A 22437-nucleotide genomic window follows, 5' to 3' on the forward strand; every position below is an offset into this window, starting at 1 on the left:
TATGCCACTCCACTCCACTCTACGCCTCTCTACTCCACTTCACTATACGCCACTCTACGTCACTTCACCCCACTCTATGACACTCCACACTATGCTATTCTTCTCTGTGCCACTCCACTCTATGCTACTCCACTTCACTCCAAGGCACTCTACTCCACACCACTATACTTTACACCACTCTATACTACGTCACTCCATTCTTTGCCACTCTCTCTCAATGTATACCACTCCACGCCACTCTAATCTATGCCACTCCACACCACTTTATGCCACTCCACTCTACTCTGTGCCACTCTACTCTGTGCCACTCTACTCTATGCCACTCTATTCTATGCCACTCTATTCTATGCCACTCCACACCACTCTATTCCATGCCATTTTACTTTATGCCATGCTGTTCCACTCCACTAAATTCTGTACCTCTCTATGCCACTCCACGCACTGCACGTCAGTCTACTCTACACCACTCCATGCCACCCTGTGTCATTCTATGCCTTTCCACTCTACGCCACTCCAGACCCCTCTTCTTTCTCTGTTGTATGCCAAACTACTTTGTGCCACTCTACATCACTCCACTCAATGACACTCTACTCTATGTCACTCCACTATCCTTCACACCACATGACTCCACCCTATTCTATGCCACTCTATCCTACGCCATCCTATGCTATGCTACTCTATGCCACTCTACTCTTAGTCACTCTAGACCACTCTACTCTTTCCCACTCGACGTTATGCCACTCTGCTCTATGCCAATCCACTCTATGCCACTCCAGTCTATGCCACTCTGCGCCACTTCCCCTACCACTTTACACAATGCCACTGTACTCCACTCCACTCTATGCCACTCTACTTTAGGCCAACCTACTCTGCACCACTCTACTCTGCATCACTCTACTCCACACCACTCCACTATACTCCATGGCACTCTACTCCACTCCACCCTATTTTATGCCACTCTACTCTATGGTTCTCCAATCTAATCTATGCCATCCCACTCTACTCTACCCCACTCTACTTTAAGCCAACTCATTCTGCGCCACTCTATTCCACACCACTCTACTCTATGCCAATCTTATCCACGCCACTCTACTCTATATCACTCTGTGTCACTCCACTTCATGCCACTCCACTTCACTGTACACCACTTTATGCACCTCCACTCCTTTCCTATCCCCACAATGCCACTATGTGCCATTCTATGCCTGTTCACTATGTGGCACTCCATACCCCTCTACACCACTCCATGCCACTCTATGCCACTCTACTTTCTCCACTGTACAGCACTCTATTCTACAGCACTCTACTCTATGCCAATGTACACCACTCCTCTCTACGCCACTCTACTCTATTCCACATCACTCCACCCTTTTCTGTGCATCTCAACTGTACGCCACTTTATGACAATCTACGCCATTCTACTTTATACCACTCTACTCAATGCCACTTTAACCCACTCCACTCTATACCAACCTAATATACTCCACTCTACACCACACTACTCTGCGTCAAAATGCACCACTTCAGTTTATTCCACTCTACTCTTTGTCCCTCGACTCTATGCGACTCCATACCACTCCACTCAATGCCACTTCATGCCACTCTACTCTACACCACTCCCTTCAACTCTATGTCACTCTACACCACTGTACTCTACACCACTCCTCTCTATGCCACTCTTCTGTATATTTATTATTTGAATTTGTTAAGCGTGGCAGCTACCCAAAAAGGGTTTCCCGGCGCTGGACAGGCAAGTTCCATTAAATCTCCATTTCAACTACAAAAGAGTTATTGGTTGAAGAGCCAGGTTTTAGTGGCTCTGCGGAACTGCATATAATTAGTTTCAGTTCGAATGTGCAATGGCAAGGAGTTCCACAAGATGGGGCCTAACTGAGCAAAAGATCTACCCCCCATTCTGGTTAGTCTAATTCTAGGCACAAAAAAATAGGCCATGTGGGCAGATCTCAAATTCCGGGAAGGTACATGAGTGTGAACAATGGACTTAAGGTAATGGGGGGCCAGGTCAGTTTACTCTACTCTATGCCACTCTACTCAAAGCCACTCCATCCACTCTGTGGCACCGTACTCTACACTAAGCTACTCTATTCTACATCACTCTACGCCACTCCACTCTCTTCTATCCCTCCACTCTCTTCTATCCCTCCACTCTCTACTATCCCATGCCACTTTTAGTAATACAACTGCTGTTGTACAACTTGGCTAAAAGACATTGAGAAAGCCAATTGCACTCAGGTAGGTGAGAATTATTGGTGTTGCCAGTGCTTGTTATGAGCCTCTGATGCCCCTCTGTCTGAGGCCCTTCCCCGGCCCCGCCCTCCTCTTCATAGCTTTATTCTGCATGGATGCTTCGCACCGGGGGTTAAACAATGAACAGCAGCATCCCTGCTCCGGTGTGCGCACTGCGCGCCTTGCGCGTGGGCGGGGCCGCGCCTGAGCCGTGTTCAGGCATCAAACCCTAGTACCTCCCGACCCGTGGGATGCTCTGCAGTGCTTGTGTTGGCTGAAATGAGAAGCCACTGTACAGGGAACTCACATGGGCTGGGCCGCGGCGCAGGTGTTCGCGTTGTGGGGTCTGGTGAGCGCTGGGACTGCAGGGATTTGCGTGGGATGGGTTCGGCATCCTCGGGTGTGACTTGGGTGTGGCCGCGACCTCCCATCCTCAGATCGAACACTTGGACGGTCGCGGGATGGCTGGAGGCGTCAGTGCTTCTCACTCATTCCCTCCCAGAACTGAGTCGAGTACGAGCGCAGGGTACACCTTGAATTGGCACGGCTTCCCTTGAAGTGGTGAGAGGAGTTTGTATCCCTCCACGCCCACCCCATGCCCAGCCGACACTGGGTACACATGGGATGGGCACACACACAGCCTAGCCTCCCCCTAGGTGCTCAAAGGGGTCTTCAAATCACAGGACCGCCCACTCCGGCCAGAAGGCTCTGGCACAGTGGCCGACCCCTGGGAAGCAGTGCCCTGCCCTCGCCCTGTCAGGAGAGCCGGGGACAAGACCCTACCATGCGGGTGCCCATTCCCAGCGTGATTCCTATTGGCGGAGAACACCGGGCTGTTTGTTTATATGTTTTGTTTGTTTTTCTTTGTATGACTCTATTTACCCTTTGAAGTTTTTAAGGGGAGGGCCCTTTTAAACCGGTTCGTTCGGGTCCCTCCCGTGTCTGGGTAGCCTCCCGCAGCCTCCGGCAGCCGGGGGAGAGTCGCGGTTTATAAATGTGTAGCATTTCCTGCCCCGGGCAGCTCGCAGAAGGCGCTGGTGGCTAACGCAACGAGCTGCGCGCTGAGATAAGGCTGCTTCCTTGAGCGCAGCAGCGAGCAGACAGACAGACCTCCAGCCCGGGCCACAGGCGGCCCTGCAGCGAGCCCCCACCCCTCCCCACATCCCTCGGCCAGGCTGGGGTCCGTCTTCTTCTGTGCCCTGCAACAGAGCGAGCAAGCTGTGTACTGGACCAGCCGCGCATATTCCGAATGGACGAAGAGGTGAATTGACTTGCACAGCGCGGCGCGGTAAACTGTCCTATCGCACTATCGGAATAGAACTTTTTTAAGGACCCGACCACCCCTTCCTCGGATTTAAGGTGAGCCGTACAGTTCCAGGGACACGCTGGCATCTGAGTCTCGAGTTTATGTGGCTCTTAACTATGTTTTGCATGAGTTCGGAAGACATTGACCACCCATTCCTTGGGCTTCAAGTGGGGTCTGTCCACCCAGTCCTCTGGCCTGAAAAGAAGCTGGCCACCTGCTCTTAAGGCTTGGGAGAGAGGCTCCTCCGGACCCGAGGTTCGGAGAGGAGCTGGCCTCCGGTAAGTACACATTTCTTGGGTTCGGAGTGGGCTGAGCACCCATTGCTTCAGTTTCAACCAGGAGCTGGCCTTCCAGTCCTCAAGCTTGGAAGAGGAGCTGACCCTCTGCACCGTGGGTTTGGAAGTGAGAACATCACATGTTGAGAAGGAAGCAGTCTCGTCCTTGGACTCAAAATGTCTTTGATGTCGAAGGAGAGGTGACAATCTGTTTCTAAGATTTGGAGGGAATCGTATCATCACTTTAGGGTTGAGGTGACCATCTCGACTTTGGCTTGGAAGTTATCCAACCTGGCCATTTTCAAAAGGTTGGAGGAGGTTGAGCATCTGGTCCATGGGTTTGGGGAGAACAGAGGTGACATCTGGTAATTAGGCTTGAAGAAGGGGTGACCATCCAGTTGCTGGGGTCTGATTGGAGCTGTGAAGCTGGTCCTTGGTGTCAAAAGTGAGAGGAGCATCTATGCGGCTAGATACAAGTTACTTGGACTTGTAGCTCAGCCACTCTGTCCGTGAGGGTGAAGAGAAGTGAAACCACTGGTCCTAGGTTTATGCGAGGCAAGGATGACATCTGACTTTTGGATTTGAAGAGGCACCTGGACCACTGAGTCCTTGGCTTGGGATGTCCTGGCATCCATCTGGTCCTTAGGCCTGAAGGAGAACCACCTACCCTCGGCGGCTACCCCAAGATGATTTATCCAAGGAATGAATGACTTTGCCAGCCAGCACTCCAAAATGAGTTACGTGTCTACATTCAGGATCAACCTGCAGAAGCCCTCCAGGGCAGATACCGCAGCTCTAAACCAAGGGACGAAGGATGGACTGACAGCAGTGGCCACAAATGGAGCCCGTGAGCCCCAGCAGCAGCGCACAGGTAGGCCACATCCATGCACTGTACTTTGGAGAGAACTGAGGGGGCCAGGATGTGACTGCCCCTCAGCCTCCCGCACATAATATTTGAATTAGTTTGAGACTAGGGAGCTTCTGCGGATAAGGGATCTGAGTTCACATCATACCCCTGTGTAATTCTCTCCCTCTCTCTACCTGTTTATGTCGTGCCCCGTCTGGCACATTCTCTCTTTCTTTCAAATACTCTCTTTGGTCTCTTTCGCTCCCTAACGCTTCTTATCTTCTCCCCTCAGTCCGCATCCTCCTCAGTCTCACCGGTCTTGCTTCATTTTGCTATCGCTGTCACTCTAGCTGTCTCCATTTTGTTGTTTATTTGTTGTCTATCTCTTTCTTTTTTTCTGTCTGTCTCTTTGTCTCCCCTCTACCTTTCTTCCCTCTTTTTTGCTCCAGCTGTCTATTTCTCTCTCTCGTTGCGTCCCTTTGATCTCTCTGCCTCTCTTGCTGTGGCTGTCTTAGCTGTGGCTCTCTATCTGTTCTGTTGTTGTCTGGCTCTTGCTGTCACAAGCTGTTGATACCTTTAACACCCTCACTGGCTCTCGATTTCTCGGTCTCTTTCTCGTTATGACTGGCTATCTCTTCTCTCTTGCTGTCTTTCTAGCTTGTGCTTCCTTTTTTTCAAATAATTTCTTGGTCTGGCTTCCTATGTTTTCTTTCTTAATCTCTTTTGCTTTCTCTGGCTGTCTATTTCTTATGCTCTCCCTATTTCTTATTTCTCTATCTGGCTGTCTACCTCCCTCTCTCTCTCTCTGGATGCTTATCTATGCCTCTTTTTGTATCTCTCTCTGTCTACCTATGTCTCGTGCTTTCTTATCTATTTCTCTCAACTTCTTTGTATTTCTCTTTCTGGCTGTGCATCTCTTCCTTTCTATCCATGGCTGGGTAGATGTGTCTGTGTCTGAGTAACTATCTGTCTCTTTCTCTCACTGGGTGCCTGTTTCTCTCTCTCGTAGTCTGTCCCTTTCTCTGGTCCTGTCTCTCTTTCTGGCTTCGTATATCTTTCACTTTCTGGCCGTTTGTGTCTTGTCCTGCTGCCTCTTTCCTTCTCTCTCTCTCTTTATGGCTACCTATCTCTTTCTTTCTCTGGGTCTCTCTCTAGACCTGTATCCCGTTGTCTCTACAGTCGTCCTGCACGTTCGCTGTTGTAGGCTGTTTATCTGTTTATCCTCACTCCCCAGCCCAATGGACTTTACTATCGGTCGCAAGGGGTAAAAGCTGCTACGCACCGGCTGGATTTTGCTACTCTGCTACTCCTGGCGCTATCTTTGTTACAGTACACACAGAAAAAAGGCGGGAGACGGATTCAGCCCTATCTGATCCTCCTCAAACCCGATAGATATACACAAAAGAAGATAAGGCGGAATATCCGTCGCAATTTTTTTTAGGAGTATAATATGTGGTTGCAAAGGGAGCACAAACACTTTATTACAACTGCCCTCACCCACAGCAAGTTGTGGCATGCTTCATCATAGGGCTGCTACTGAACGCCTCTGCGCAAACCAATGCTAGAGGCGGAGCAATAGGGAGAGGTAGACAATACAGACTATTAGAAGAAGGAACAGAAAAGGATCCTACAAAGGTGCAGACATTGATTTTAAAACAGACTGTGAGATATCTTCATAATAGTTTTATTCCTAGATTCCCAAGGGAATGAAAGTAATTCCAATATTATGGCAAAATGGGCCAAATAATAAATGGTATTCCATTATTATTCATCCAAGTAAATAACTACTGAGAGGCAGAGCTATCCAATATCAGTGTCACATCGCAAGATGGTAGGGAGCCCCAATATGAGTATGGGTTGTGATAAAGTTACGCTGTGATGTTAGAAATCCAAGTCCAGCGTTAATACAGAAACATTAGACTGTTAAGTACACATATAGGGAGCCTTACACTAGATTGTGGAGGGTGGGTCCCTGAGTCCTCCGGGAAAGTTAGAGGCGGAGCACTAGTAAGGAAACAGATGTACTATAATGATATATGATCTATAGTCTCCCCAGGGATGTCCATGGGATATCATCATTAAGCCCTGTCTCATGACTGCGAATCCTGTAGACCCACTTTTGTTCACGTATGAACCGAGTATGTGAGGGCCCCTCGCATTCTGTGAAATAAAAGGTTTGTCCAACACGGTCCAATAGATGCCCTCCACAGTGTGGCCCGTCTCCGCATAGTGTGATGTGAGGCACATGGTTGTCCTGGCACCGCAAATGTTGCTTCTGTGCTCCATTATTCTCACTTTGACATTTCTACATGTCATATCAACATAAATCAGGCCACAAAGACACTTGATTATGTAGATGACATTAGAGGAGTTACAATTAGTGTGCTCTCTCTGTTCCCACGGATTATTAAGACCCACATCAACGTTCTCGCTGTTGGTGGTCAATCTACACATGTCACATGAGCCACACCGCGTGTTGTCTGTGACAGGCGGAAGGTCCCAGGTCCCCCGAGGGTCCCCCGAGGATTGTTTTGCATTCTAGAATGAACCAATCGGTCCTCTTCTGAAACAGAACAATGATTTCTCAAGACGGAGGCCACTGGAATTCAGTATCCGCCAGTGTTTTAAGAGGATACGCTTTATTGCATTAGAGGAAGTTTTAAATGGTGTAACACAGATGGTGTTCTTCTTTTCAGGCCTTTCCACTTTTTCTAACAGGGTATCCCTCTGGCAGTTCCATGCCCTCCTCTGTGCCCTACGAACCACTTGCCTAGGGTAACCTCTGTTGTTCAGTTTTTCAGAGAGAAGGGGCGCTTCTTCCCTGAAGTTCTCTGGTTCAGAGCAGTTTCTGCGAAGTTGCAGCAACTGCCCCATCAGAAGATTTTCTCTAAGGGATTTGGGGTGAAAACTCCCAAACTGAAGCAAACCATTTTTGTCTGTGGGTTTGTGGTGGACTCTTGAGGACAGTTTCCCTTCATGCGGAAAAATCACTAAGTCCAGAAAAGGGAGGTTCTCCTTTGTAATAGTGGTGGTGAAATGCAGGAAAGGGTTCCGACTATTGAGCCATTGCATAAAGTCTGTTATAGACTCCTGATTGCCTTTCTATATGAGGAGGACATCATCTATAGAACGTTTCTAGACAAGGATGATGTGTGTCCATGGGTGACCTACATCAAAGATATGTTTCTGCTCGAGGGCAGCTACATACAGCCCCGCCAGGCTCGGCACGTATGCACTTTCCATTGAAGTACCATGGGTTTGAAAGTAGTGGGTCCCCATGTACTCAAAGAAGTTTATTTTTTTGCAGAGTTTTATAAAGCGCGAACTAGACCCGAATCCGAATCGGGTATCAGAGCGCTTTACATAGCACCAGTTATGTTACATGAGGACACACATTCATTTTTGTTAGGCATGGGGAGATTAAGTGATTTGCCCAGAATCACAGGATGTTTGGCGCTGTTACAGAGACTCGAACCCAGTTCCCCAGGTCCGAGGTCGAGCCTGGGTGTCTGATATTGCCAGTCCTGTTCAAAGAGTAGCTCTTCCACCACCCGCAAGGGGTGTCTAGTTGAGGAATATTGGTGTACAAGGATTCTATGTCTAATCCCACCAAATCCTCCTCATCAGTGTTGAAGTCCATATCACTGAGAAGGTTGAGAACCTCAGTGGTGTCTTTGAGGTAAGCTGTTCTACTTTGGACCAATGGTTTAAAAAAGAAGTCACAAAATAGTGACAAAGGTTTAAGAATAGAACCAATGCCAGCAACGATTGGTCTGCCTCGAAGTGGTCTCGTTGTCTTATGGACTTTAGGTAATGTGTAAAATGCAGGTGTGATGCGATCTTTTTGCTGCAAAAAGCTGGCCTCATGCTCCGAGATCCAGTCATTGGTCAGGGCTTCCTCTATAACTGTAGAAATTTCTATTCTTAAATCAGGTGTGGGATCTCTCAGGAGGACCTTATAGTTCCTTTCGTCCTCAAATAGTCTCCGGCATTCTTAATCATATGCTGCCTTAGTTTGGATAACTACTGCCCCACCCTTATCAGCGGGCTTGATGACCAGCTCTTGTTTATTTGTGAGTTCCTCAAGGGCCTCTTTTTCTGCTCTAGTGATGTACCTAAAGGGGTGAGTCTGTGTTTTTACCCTCTCTTCAATGTCATGGACCACTGCTCTCTTGGACGTGATAACTTCTAATGGGAGTGTGGAGCCCATTGGGGTCAAGTTAGATTTTGGGTGAAAGTTGGTGTCACCCCTATTCTCAAATCTGTCTTCCTGGCCCTTAAAAAAAAAAACTTCAGTCTCACAGACCTAGAGAAGACTGAGAGCTCCTGATACAGTCTGAAGTTGTCCAAGGTGTTAGTCGGAAGAAACCCCAGTCCCTTATTGAGCAATGTCTCTTGGGGAGTTGTCAGTTGGATATCCGGGAGGTTATTCACTAGATTCCCTCCTGGCTGGTGCCCGGTGAGGGATCCTGTGCCATGCTCCTGGCCACCCCTAGTTGAGATCCTTCCACTGGACCACCAGTGTTCCTCTTTGCTTTCCGCTGTCTCTGCCTCTGCCTAAAAAAGGGAGACCTGGTGTCCGTGGAAAGTGTTGGTGATTGTTAGGACCCTGCACCAGTGGGTATGGTTGGTACATCTTTGTTACCCCTGGAATCCTAATTCACATTTGAGCAGAAAAAAGCGTAAACTGACGTTTTAAGAGACCTCCTTTAGTTCGATATTGCCCATTTGTTCTTTCCCTAGCCTCTCTGCAGCAATAAGTGCAGTAGCGGCTGATGTAAGATAAATGTTATGGCGCAGGGGGGGCAGCGCAGAGGGGGGTGCATTGGGGGAGCGCGGGGTGAGGTGGCAGCTTAAGAGGATAAAATAATTAAAAAAATAAAACTTTCCTGCCGGTGTTCCCCACGCCGCACTGCTCCCCGGGCTTCTCCTCTTGGCACAGGCTGAAGCTCCCAGCTTCCCCTGCGGCCAATCCAGACGCTGCTCTCACCATGAGAGCAGCGTAGGGATTGGGTGAAGCGCACTAGTTTTGCATTCCATCAGGAGCTTAGAGCTCCCTTGCAATTTTACCAGATATGGATCAACACCTGGTAAAATGGGCCCTGTATTCCAGCACCTGGTAAATTTCAGAGTTGGACCACCAGTCCACTTGTAATCTGACTGAGCTGTATGCCACCATGGGATACCTCTCCACCAGACTCATAAGTGCCTGTGTTTAACTCTATTTTATATGTTTATTTGTATACATGTGTCTCCATGCAGGCCTTTGGTACTTCTACATGCACATGTATGTGTGTACCTATAGACATAGGCCTGCACGTATGCATGTGCCTGCATGCATGTATCTGGTGGTAATGTATGCACTTCATTTCAATAATGTGTTAGGTATACATGTCCTCTGCAGGGATTTGGTGGACATGCATGCACCTCAATGCATGGACACATGTTGGGCTTTCATAGACCTCTAGGCATGGATCTTGTGGTTATGCTTTCACATCTATGCTTGTATCTGGTGAATACGCATACACCTCTGTGCATGCATCTTATGCCTGTATTTCTTTTGTATACATTTTTTTAAAGCAAGTGTCTCTTTATACACACTCTATTTTGCATGTATGTGGTAATTGTGCAATCTACATGTATTTAGTGATTATGCGAGCACCTCCATGCACGCCTCATTTTATGTGTATCTTATCACAAATGTTGACTTTCCCCTCATCTATTTCTGTATGAACATGTGTATGCATTTGGCATTTTGTGTTTTTCCCTTTTTTGTGTTCTCCCCATTCCTATATCTATTTTATTCATGCACCAACTGCCTCTATCCATCTGCACCCAGGTATGCATCTGTAGGGTCTCCTCCAATTGCCTATATTTTTTAATGTCTTTGTTTATTTCTGCTTCTCTCTCTGTTCGTGTCCCTCTTCCTGTCTCTCTATCAGTATCTCTCTTTGTCTCTCTGTCCCCTTGTCTCTCTTTCTACCTCAATATCAATGTTACTCCTTTCTCTGACTACATATATAACTCTGTAGTTGTAGTTAGGGTGACAAGAGATAGGGATTTTCCTGAATGTTGTCCCTAGGCAAATATTTGAAAAACACAAAATGGCAGTGAGGAACTAGAGTAATTAAGTATGTAAACTTCCCTTTCATCTCTATTTCAATTCCAATACCAGTAAGTTAACCAATATCATTGCCTCTACAATGAATAATTATGAATTGGGGATACTCACAAGAACTAAGAGAGGAAATGAGAGGTAGGATGTTATTCCACCTTAAACACTAAATTACGCTCAGTTACACGCTTCTTGGCATACTCTCCAGCCCAAAAGATATAACTGTGTCCAATGATCTACACATAAACCATCTTCTTTGAACAGTACCCCAAACCTTCAAGAAACACTGATTGAATGTAGGAGAGGGAAACATGTATATACTGCATTGAACACTGTCCAATCAGATACTTTTAAAGTTATTACTTGTATAAATGAAAGTCTGATTAGTTATATGCAAAACTGGGCTAGTAACATAGCCCAAACAATAGTAAAGATGCACATTATCGAAAAAATAGACTAGACCGTAGATGTGAGAATATTATCGTTTACCTACAACTATTTCAGGAATATTTTAGGTCATATGACCATGTAAACCAATAGACTATAGGATTAGAAGGGAAAGTGACCATTTATATGTTATGTATTGGGCTATTTGGTGAAACCACACGTGAAAGACAGACAAACTTTAATTATATGACACAATAAATCAAAATCATGTAACCTAACAAGCACAATTAATCTGTAACACACTTTGCTATTGGATTATTATTTCCATTAGGCTACAGACGTAGACCAATACTACTACACTTATGCAAAGAGTATTTTACGTTAGCTGCAAACATGCTGTGCCATTTTTTACACAATGTATTTTGAATGTAGAAAGTGCACTTGTAAATGGAGCAAATGGGGATATACTACAGTTTGTAAAATATAAAACTAATAATGACATTGAATTTGTTACTGGGAAATTTCACAATATTAAGGAACCAAACCATATTGCAAGACCAACAGCAGGATTGTAGGTAAAAAATACAGTTTAGGTTTATCTGCACCTTGCTGGGCTATAAACGAGGAGCACAGTGAAAACTGATTTGTATGTGGCTGGGTCCAAACTGAGGTGGCATGGTGAGCAAAAGAACGATGGGTTGGAGTGCTACCTCAATCAATTGCCAGTGGTTACACTTACTGTAAGCAGCCTCTCATCACCTTTTCTGGTCTCATGTACCGCACTAAGTGGGATGGGTGTGCCTAGACATGGCTCCCATGCGCCCCGTATCACTAGAACCAAGGTATACCCAGCTGATGAGCCCATAACTAGTCCGAAACCAGCACTGGGTTGCTTGTGTTCCGGTTCAGGGAGGACCTGGCTGGGCAGTTCCGGCTGGACTGTTTCCATGAGGAGCCTGGTCAAGATTGATTTGCATATGGCTGCGTCCAAACTGAGGTAGCATAGTGAGCAAAACAACAATGGTTTGGAGTGTTACCCCGAGCTATTGCCAGTGGGTAAACCTATTGCAAACAGCTTCCCATCACCTTTTGTGTGTTTAAGGTGATGAATGATAGCATAGATTAGTACCTTATTTTTTTACTACCACACAAACAAAAGTTAATAAAAAATTGCATTTAATTATGTGTGTATGTGAAGAAATGTGGATGACATGTTTTATAATTTAGTGTTTTAAATCAAGTAACAAATTGAAAATTAAAACATAGAATGTAAAGTACTATTTCTTTATTATACATGCCTATACAATGTAACCTACCCTCACTTAACTTCTCCTTTACTATTCTTTTGTATATGTTACTACCTGCTCCTGTAAGTGAAAAAGTTGCGATAATAGCCAGCTCTTTATTTTTGTTTTCAGACATTTTATTGTTTTTCATAAAACAAAGTCATGATAAAGAATCCACATTACACTTCTGTTACATTACACAGTTTGGTGAGAATGTTTATAGAGACCACGATTACATACCGCCTAAAGAGATCAGACAATCAAATAACAATGGGACCAGATTTAATTTAGCTTAAGAAGACAATGTTGTAAAGGGTCAGTCTACCGACCAAGATATAGATCTCTGCAGCTCTGAAGTTACCAGTGATACATAACAAAAGCATACAAGGCAGGGCTCGAGTCGGGGGTACACGCGGGTGGACTACGTCCCCCCACTCTTTTCACAGGGTGGACGCCGTCCCCCCTGCCAAGAAGATGGACCCCACAGAAATAAGCTGAACGTGTCCCGGTGTAATTTTCAGACACCAGAACACGTTCAGCACGTGACGTCATGAGGTCATTTGCATATTGTCAGTCCACCCACTTCTTTTTATAGGATTTGTGCCCTGTACAAGGGTATCTACAAATCATAGCCTGGGAAAAAGAGAAATAACGGAAAGAGAGACAAAGAGCCCCATGTTGAGCAGAAGAAGATAAGGGAAAAGAGCAAAAGAAAAGAAGAAGCTACACTGTAGTAATCCGACAGGGCCACCAGCAGCCTTGTTCGATGACTGTGGCAGAGCAGTCGATTTCAGTAAGCAACAATCACACCCTATATTTAGGAACCTATGATGGTTTGACTTTCTGTAGATATTTATGAAAGGAGTCCCAAAGGCATCTTGATCCAGAGGTACTGTCCAATTTTGCATACATGACATTATCCACACCTCTAACAGACCAAAGCAAATTCAACCATTTTTCAAAGGAGTTCACTGAGGTTAGTTTCCAGTCTGAAAGTATCATCTTAGTGCCCAGAGACAGTAGAAGGTCAATCAACATTGAGGGCTGTTCCGTGAAACCAACTGAATGGTGGTTTGCAGGCCCTGTGTAACCGTCAAGAAATCAATCTTAAAGGCTTCTACTGTCATATCATGAACCAGTGACTGTATCTTAGTCCAGAGCAGTTACGCCATCTTACATGTGAAAAACATATGCAGTTCTCTATTATAATGAAATGGAAAATAGTTCTGAAAACAACTTTTTTTTTTCTTCTTTTTGTTTTGTGCGCCTTTTACTTTTTTTTTTCTTCAAACTATAGGTCAGTAGGACCAACTTAAAAATCACACACCCACCAGGGCACAAGAAAACCTACTGAAACAAAAGCCAAAAATAACCCTAAAGGTTTTGGGAAGGGCAGCGGTGAGATATTACAAGCTCCCGGTGGTTATTCAGGTTGCTCTCCCCTGAGACGATGACTGTTTTGCAAAATAAACAGGAGGTCTCTGTCCCCGCATACTGCTCAGTAATGTTGTGCTGCTGCCCAGGGAGGTCCACATCAACTACCAAGCCAGGTGGTTGAATGCCGGGTGGTGCAGACGTACTAGATGGTGCAAGTAATTGTGCGGCCATGGCTAAAAGGGACAGTCCATCAGTTGGAATATCTCCAGCTCCAGCAGATGTTCCCTCCTTGAGTTGCGCCATCTCCAGCTTTCTTCTCTTTTTTGCCTCATCCAATTTGGATTTATGCTCGGCGTAGAGGTGTTTATGCATTCCTGACGTCCCCAATGAGTACCGCTCTCCGCTACCACGGGACAGCACTTTATAACACTCTGAGCATGTCACCTTCCGGGCATTAACTTTTTTCTCACCTGCAGCAAAAGTGAAGAACTCCCACACCACCGACTCTTTCTGGTGTTTTTGCTGCTGCTTTGGTTCTTGCTCCTTGACAGCATTGCCCTCCTCTTTCTCTTCGGGTGCAGCATGAGCAACGCCACTGGGTTCTCTCCCTTGAGCCATGGTGAAAACCTGGACCCTAACGCGGCAACAGTAGTAGCAGCAAACGAACTGTTACAGTTGAGAGATGGCCAAAAGCACAAGAATGAGCAGAAATAAAAAGCAGCTTTCTATTGGTTTAACAAGGAATGTTTCCAGCCTATCAGACGCTTTCTTAGTATTGCGAAGTAACGCGGGACTTCCAAGATAGTACTGCGGTAGCGGCAATAACCAAATATAGTGCACCGTCATACTACACATCCCTCCTCTGTTCTCAGAAGAACAACTTTCTTTTGTTAAATAACAAACACAACAGTAATTACAAATGTTTTTAAACAAATATATACACACAATATATTACGCTACACAAGTGTAGCCCAATTATACCTCCCCAAAATAAACAGTCTTTGCACTATTACCATTATATATATATTTTTAAATGCCATTAATAACATAGGAACAAATGTAAAAAATAAATTACTACCTCTAAAATCCCACAAAATTATGGTTTGCTGATTAATTATGAAATAACAAGATGGCCGCCATTCTACCCACAATAGACGAGCGGAATTAACTTCTGAAAGTATGTCCACGCTGTTCATAACTGTGGGCTGCCAGCCAAGGATTGAGTTCATGTGATACGATATGGCAGAAAGTATACATTGTGTCGCTACGTATTTTTACAATTGAAATTGTTGGCTATCATGTATAATTATGCAATGTGGCATTGCACGAATGATTGAAGAATTAATTCATTTATGTTTGCGGATTAATTATAACACAGTAAGATGGCCACTAGTCTACCCGCAATGTACGAGTAAAATTCACTTTTGGTAGTACGTATACTCTGCCAATGACTGCAGACTGCTAGCCATTCATTATGATTTCCGTATTTAAATGACGATAAGACTCTGGCCATCTTGACCTTGACAAGGCATGTGCCGAAACGCGTCTGTCAAAGTTTCTTTTGTGTTGTTTTTTTCCAATAACTTTAATAATTGAGTGATTCTCTGTGAGTGTGCAACCTTTTTTTGAGAAATATACACAATGACAAAGTTATACGCCCGCACTCTGGATAGATTTTCCAAACAATTTTATATGGCTAACCCATTTCAACCTGCTCGGTCTTCTTCGAAGCCATAAGTGATTGTAGTGCTCTATCTCCTACAAACACATACTTTCAAGATAAAACATAAAAGAAAGATTTGCGGGTACAAGCACTTGGTTCATAATGGGAAAAAGACTAGTGTCAGAAAACTATATATAAATGATGTTGATTCCATATAAAGCTCATATATCAGCAACAATTAGACACAAGTGTGTTTACCCATGCAGGTATTAAACAAGGATACTTTTTATACATTTTAAGTCTGTGGGCTGCAACATAAGTCAAGAAAAATCATGTTCTAACAGATTACTTTTTACAAATCATGCTATGTTACGATGGATACAAGCTTGATTATATAGTTATCCGCAAAGTATACATGTAGATAGATTTGCGGGTACAAACACTTAATGCATAATAGAAGAAAGACTAGTGTCAGAAAATATATACACTGCATAGAATTGATATATGGCTCATACGAGCATAGTTGAACACAAGTGTGTTTGCCCAGGCATGCGTTCAACACTGTTTCCCATTCTATCCTTCTCAACACTCTCCATTCCTGTGCTATCACTGGCCTGGCACTCAAGTGGCTATCCAGCTTCCTATCAAACAGGACCTTCCAAGTTTTTTCCTCCACAGCCAATTCCAAAACTCATGTATCACAGTATGGAGTCCCCCAAGGCTCCATACTGAGCCCCTTGCTCTTCAAATATATACGTCAGCCCTCTGGCTACAATAGCTGAACAAGCTGGGCTCACTATATACTTCTACGCAGATGACACTCAGCTCATCTTCTCGCTCTCTTCTAACACAAATTCCAACACATCAGCGCTTCGATCTGGACTAACAGACATTGCTGAATGGATGCCGGCCAACAAATTAAAACTTAATGGTGGAAAACCGAACTTCTCCTTTTCGGTAACAATAAAATCCTCTGGGGCCCCCACCATTGGCCGTCACAGATGGGCTCATCCCCGCCCCCTTCCCAATCTGCCCGCAATCTGGGTGTCATTGTCAATGAACAACTGACAATGAAGCAACAAGTGGTCAAAGTAGCTTCCACTTGCTTTGCCATTCTCAAATGGCTTAGGAAAATCCTCTGGATGCTCCCTATGTCCATCCAAAAACTGTAGTCCAAGCCCTGATAGCATCCAGATTGGACTACAGTAATGTTCTGTACTTGGGCGCAAGCAAGGAAGTGCTACGCAAGCTACTGGTTGTACAGAACACTGCTGCTAGATTACTTTGCAAACTTCCCAAAAAAACTGCTATCTCAGCCTCACTACGTTACCTTCACTGGCTCCGAATTGACAGTCGTGTCAAATTTAAAGCCCTATGCTACATGCATAAAATCAACTCCGGACAATTTGAAGGTATCAACCCAGGCTGTCTTGTGAGTAAAACACTAGCTATGTCAAAACATTATAATATACCAAAAAACAGTCAGACTATAACACAACAATAAATTTGATATCAAAAATAATTGGTTTTAATTAAAAAAGATTAGTTTCACAAATGAGTTTTGTATACATGATGAATTAATGCAATAAAACAGATATTCTTTATAAATAAAACATATAAGTTAAAACCAGAAGGCGAAACATTGATGTTTATCCTATCTAATATTGGTGAGGCTGTGGTCTGTCAGTCAACGCGTTTCGACACGTCGTGGTGTCTTCATCAGGACAAAATTATGTGCAGCCAAATTTTTCTAGAGAGAACAGAACATTTTTAGTTCTTATTCACATTTACAAGAGTGTTATAGTTCTTATATATACACTTGATTATTAATGTCATACAGAAAATTCACAATTAAATTATTCATGTTCATTTAAGATTAAGACAAAAACACATCTTTTATGTACATAGCATTAGTGTAGAGAAATCATTTTTTCATGGAGGTACTATGTTGAGGAGATATTATCAATCTGGTTAAAGATTAATAATTAACATCACATTAGCGTCAGTGTCACTCTTATTGGAACTTGACTGTTTAAAAACGGTATATCCATTGTTTTTGATAAATCATAATACAGTACCATATTTCAGTCTGATCTTATTCACTAGATAGCATATGATTCTCTTATTATTGTTATGCATTTACTTCCGTCTCTTAAGTCTAATGTGCATCAACATTTTTTTCTCTCTCAAAAGTGCCCTTCTCCCAAAGCGGCAAAAGTGGATAAAAGAAATATAGAAAAGATAGGAAAAAGCTTTTCTAAAGATAAGAAAATACAGTCCTATTTTCAGTTTACCTATTTTCCCAAAATTTGTCCTCTTTTTTATAATGTCCTATAAGGCCTGTCTACCTATGCAGTTGTCTATTGCGTCATAACCATTACCAGCGTTATGAAGGATCTATACATTACATGCCTAGAGATCAAAATTAGGTTATACGTTTACCAATGTTAGGGTTACCTGATGGAACTTAGTTTTATCGCTCTTTAAATCTCCAAATCCGTCCACAAAGAGTGAGGCACCTCTTATAATTCTATATTTTGCGGCATGTGAAATCTGAAAAAGATCCAGTCAACATGTCCAAATCTTTAAGAATCCTTTATTATTTCCTCTGAAAACATTCTCTGCCTAAGTAGCATAATCACGATATATTTGTCAGCATAATTTTGTGTACCTGTATCACTAGATTTCACTGCTCCCTTCTCACTTCCTGTGGACCAAATATTCTTTTTAATGCTTTTCACTTTAAGGTCACGTGTCTCCTGTCGAGAAAATATAATATCTCTCTAAAAATTGCCATCTAGCATGTTATTTTTACAAATGAATATTCATTGGTTTACAAACAAAATGTTTTTCACCGCTAAAATAATTTCAGGGTTTTGCAGTGGAACACGTTGTGCCAGTAGCTAAGGTTGATGAGGAGTCGCGGGCTCAAACAGAGTTTATATTCATTCTTTTGAAAAAGAAGAAATAGAGAGCGCTAATTAGTGTCTACCGTTTTACAAAAGATTGATTACCACGCTGTGCCTGCTGTCTAAAGGTCGCACAGATTCCTACCGTTTAGTGTTTATTTTCCTTTTTTCTTGTAACGGCTTGTTTGCAAGGAGCCCTGTTGTTATAGCGCGTGACAGCCAAAGGTCTGTCTCGGCTGGATTCGGCAGTAACGTTAAAAGGGCATACACTGTTGCCGCGATTCAGAGTTCTACTCCCCTTAATACGAGTCTCTGGAGATAAAACAAAATTAGAAAAAGGGAGGTATATTAATTTACCATATGCGGGTGAAATTACTTCAGGATTAGTGGGCCAGCGGGGAAGTTCTTACCTGCAAGGCGTTCGCTCTCGTCTAAAATCAATCAGGTACCGGCTGGTTCGTGAAGAAGTAGGAATTTGTCAGCCGCCCTGTGATTGGTATTTATGCGATGTGCACATGACATCATCTATGCATAGGAACGCCCCTATTTAAAGCTATAGTGATAGTCCAAAAGACTTTCAGGAGACTTTCTTTTATATCTATACATAGCAAAGCCCCTGAATAAAGCTGTAGTTATAGTACAAGAGACTTTCAGGAGACTTTCTTTTATATCAGACCAATTAAGGTGTATAGTGGGACTTTCTTAGCTTCTATATATATGGCTGAGATACCCGCCACCCCCTCTCAACACAATCCCCAATGATGGGAAACCGGAAACGTTCTGGACTTTTTGGAAGACGGGAGGGAGTGACCCTCCCGGCCGTATTTATTAAAATATGAAACAAAATTAAAACGTTAAAATAACAGTTTCATATTAATGTACAATTTCATTTCCACATTTGCGATGTTTGGCTAACCTTAACATATTCTCTAATACAAAGGTTCTCCAAGCCGATCTAACATCCTACAAAACTTTAAATTGAAATTGTACATCCTAACGTTTAAGGGCCAACGGCAAGGTCATAACCGGTGTCAAGATCCCTAAACCAGACATATCCCCCTCACTTGTGAGGGGCGACCGCACAGAGGCGTACCTCAAGTGCATTTACCAATTTCCCTTGACTTGACGGGGGCCCCAATAAACTCGACGCCATTTAAAGGTCGTCCGAGGACTCGTGTGAGGTATCTAGAAGGTAGCGTAGACCCCCTCCCAAACCCCACACAACTTACCACATCTGCCGTCGCAGATGTCCTGGCCCCAGGAAATTCCCCAGGAGGGGGCTGTAGCCCCTCCTACCCAGGAAGGGGCCTTGACCGCCTTTCCTTTCCTTTCGGCGGCCCATCCTTAGAAGGGACCGCCTCCCCGTTGAGGGGCCAATGGCCACCTCCCTCGAGCGCTCCCATCCGTAATGGGTGATGCCCACCCCTAGGGATCTTCCAATTACTGCTCACCGATCATGACCTTACCGCCCGACCAAAATAAATACGACAATTCTAACTAAATTACTAAATTACTAAATTACTAAAGCAGTAACAATTACGACTTATAAAAGGCATGATTACTGGTCAACAACAGTGCATCATTATTTTATTTGCAAAAAAACATACTACAATTTATCCATTTTTTATTGCATATTCAAAGGTATCACGATAATCATTACAACCTGCAAAAAATAGTGTTATCACATCAACTTTTATTCAAAACCACTTGCTGTCCTCAGGGGCTGGTGGGTGGGTCAAAATTGGCTCTTCGTTCCGTCTCGAGCTCACGTGCAGCGAGGAGGTGCAGCTTCAGAGCACAGGAACAAGAGGATGCTCTCTTGGCTTGTTGCTCCTTTTATCCGTCTTCAGGGCGGGAGTAAACCCGCCCCTGCCTGCCCCGAAGGGCGTGGCCGGCCGCGTCAATGTCTAGGCCAGCCCACTCCAGGGCGGGAAAAGGCGCGCCCCGGCTAAGCCGCTTCGGGCATACCAGCCGAGACTCGCCTCCCGCCCAAGATGGCTTCCCGGGGGGATCGTGGTACTCCGCCATACGTTCGGGGGGACCGAATGGTCGCCCCTTTCCATATGGCTGAGATACCCGCCACCCCCTCTCAACACAATCCCCAATGATGGGAAACCGGAAACGTTCTGGACTTTTTGGAAGACGGGAGGGAGTGACCCTCCCGGCCGTATTTATTAAAATATGAAACAAAATTAAAACGTTAAAATAACAGTTTCATATTAATGTACAATTTCATTTCCACATTTGCGATGTTTGGCTAACCTTAACATATTCTCTAATACAAAGGTTCTCCTAGCCGATCTAACATCCTACAAAACTTTAAATTGAAATTGTACATCCTAACGTTTAAGGGCCAACGGCAAGGTCATAACCGGTGTCAAGATCCCTAAACCAGACATATCCCCCTCACTTGTGAGGGGCGACCGCACAGAGGCATACCTCAAGTGCATTTACCAATTTCCCTTGACTTGACGGGGGCCCCAATAAACTTGACGCCATTTAAAGGTCGTCCGAGGACTCGTGTGAGGTATCTAGAAGGTAGCGTAGACCCCCTCCCAAACCCCACACAACTTACCACATCTGCCGTCGCAGATGTCCTGGCCCCAGGAAATTCCCCAGGAGGGGGCTGTAGCCCCTCCTACCCAGGAAGGGGCCTTGACCGCCTTTCCTTTCCTTTCGGCGGCCCATCCTTAGAAGGGACCGCCTCCCCGTTGAGGGGCCAATGGCCACCTCCCTCGAGCGCTCCCATCCGTAATGGGTGACGCCCACCCCTAGGGATCTTCCAATTACTGCTCACCGATCATGACCTTACCGCCACAGGCCGGATAGTTGACCGGCTATCCGGACCCCCCACAACACTCCTGCCTAAAGGTCATGTCATAAAGTCCTTAGCCAAGCTATCAGGTCTCCTATGAGTAACTCGTTCCCCACCCGGGACAAATGAACACCATCCTCCAAATACATACCTTTCTTAGGCATTCTCCGACAGAGTATCTGTAAGACAAAAAAGAAAGATTACCACGCTCAAAATTGGCTCTTCGTTCCGTCTCGAGCTCACGTGCAGCGAGGAGGTGCAGCTTCAGAGCACAGGAACAAGAGGATGCTCTCTTGGCTTGTTGCTCCTTTTATCCGTCTTCAGGGCGGGAGTAAACCCGCCCCTGCCTGCCCCGAAGGGCGTGGCCGGCCGCGTCAGTGTCTAGGCCAGCCCACTCCAGGGCGGGAAAAGGAGCGCCCCGGCTACGCCGCTTCGGGCATACCAGCCGAGACTCGCCTCCCGCCCAAGATGGCTTCCCGGGGGGATCGTGGTACTCCGCCATACGTTCGGGGGGACCGAATGGTCGCCCCTTTCCATTATTCTTGTTAGGGGCAACAAAAAACGCTAATTATAATGGAGTTAATAATTTGATTTATTTTAAGAAAATGTCTTAAATACTGGTACATGTATGTCAATCATAAAGGAAGTAGAGACAGTTTCTTATTTCTTTGAGTGAGCTCAGTCTTTCCCTGATTGTCGCGTTTTACCAGAAGAGTGTCTATAAATTGATTTTTACAATTTTTAATTTTCTTAAAATTATTTAGGATGAACAAAACAAGAGGTTTTATCATACCTAAAATAGAGGGCAATTACTTATATTATAGCGTTTTCCCAGGAACATTCCTGGTTTAGCCCATTTTCCAATGTGTTGAGCGTAAAAATCCAGTATATTTCTCGTTTTTTTCTTATTTTGTCACCTCCTAAGTTATTTGGTGTGTGTATCTTCTCTAGAATCCGCCATTTTATTTCCTCTGGGGAATGTCTAAAATCTGAGAAGTGATTCACTAATGGTGCTGTAATCTTCTTTGTTTTAATCGCCGATCTATGCTCAGTTAATCTGGTCTTTATGGCTCTTGCTGTTTCCCCAACATATCCTAAATTACAAGGACATGTAATTAGGTAAACTACGTTTTGCGTATTGCATGTCCATAGGTCCTTTGCTTGTATCTTGACATTATTAAGGGTCATAGTTTCTCCTTTATGAATGCTA

General features: G+C 44.5%; 1 protein-coding gene across 13 annotated transcripts in view; it reads left to right on the top strand.

Moving 5' to 3' along the window:
* Positions 1–22437, top strand: part of LOC147716990 (myosin light chain kinase, smooth muscle-like) — an 828743-nt gene that overhangs the window by 335610 nt on the left and 470696 nt on the right. For 2 of the 13 annotated variants that reach the window (XM_086923848.1, XM_086923850.1), the window contains exon 1: positions 4394–4699. The exons of the other annotated variants lie outside the window; for them this stretch is intronic. In XM_086923848.1, coding sequence (XP_086779974.1) covers positions 4531–4699 — 169 coding nt within the window. In that variant the 5' untranslated portion in view covers positions 4394–4530. Of the gene's footprint in view, positions 1–4393; positions 4700–22437 lie in introns of those variants that run through there. 13 annotated transcript variants of the gene reach the window in all.

This window comes from Lissotriton vulgaris, chromosome 5 (assembly GCF_964263255.1).
Source record: "Lissotriton vulgaris chromosome 5, aLisVul1.2, whole genome shotgun sequence".
Classification (NCBI taxonomy): domain Eukaryota; kingdom Metazoa; phylum Chordata; class Amphibia; order Caudata; family Salamandridae; genus Lissotriton; species Lissotriton vulgaris.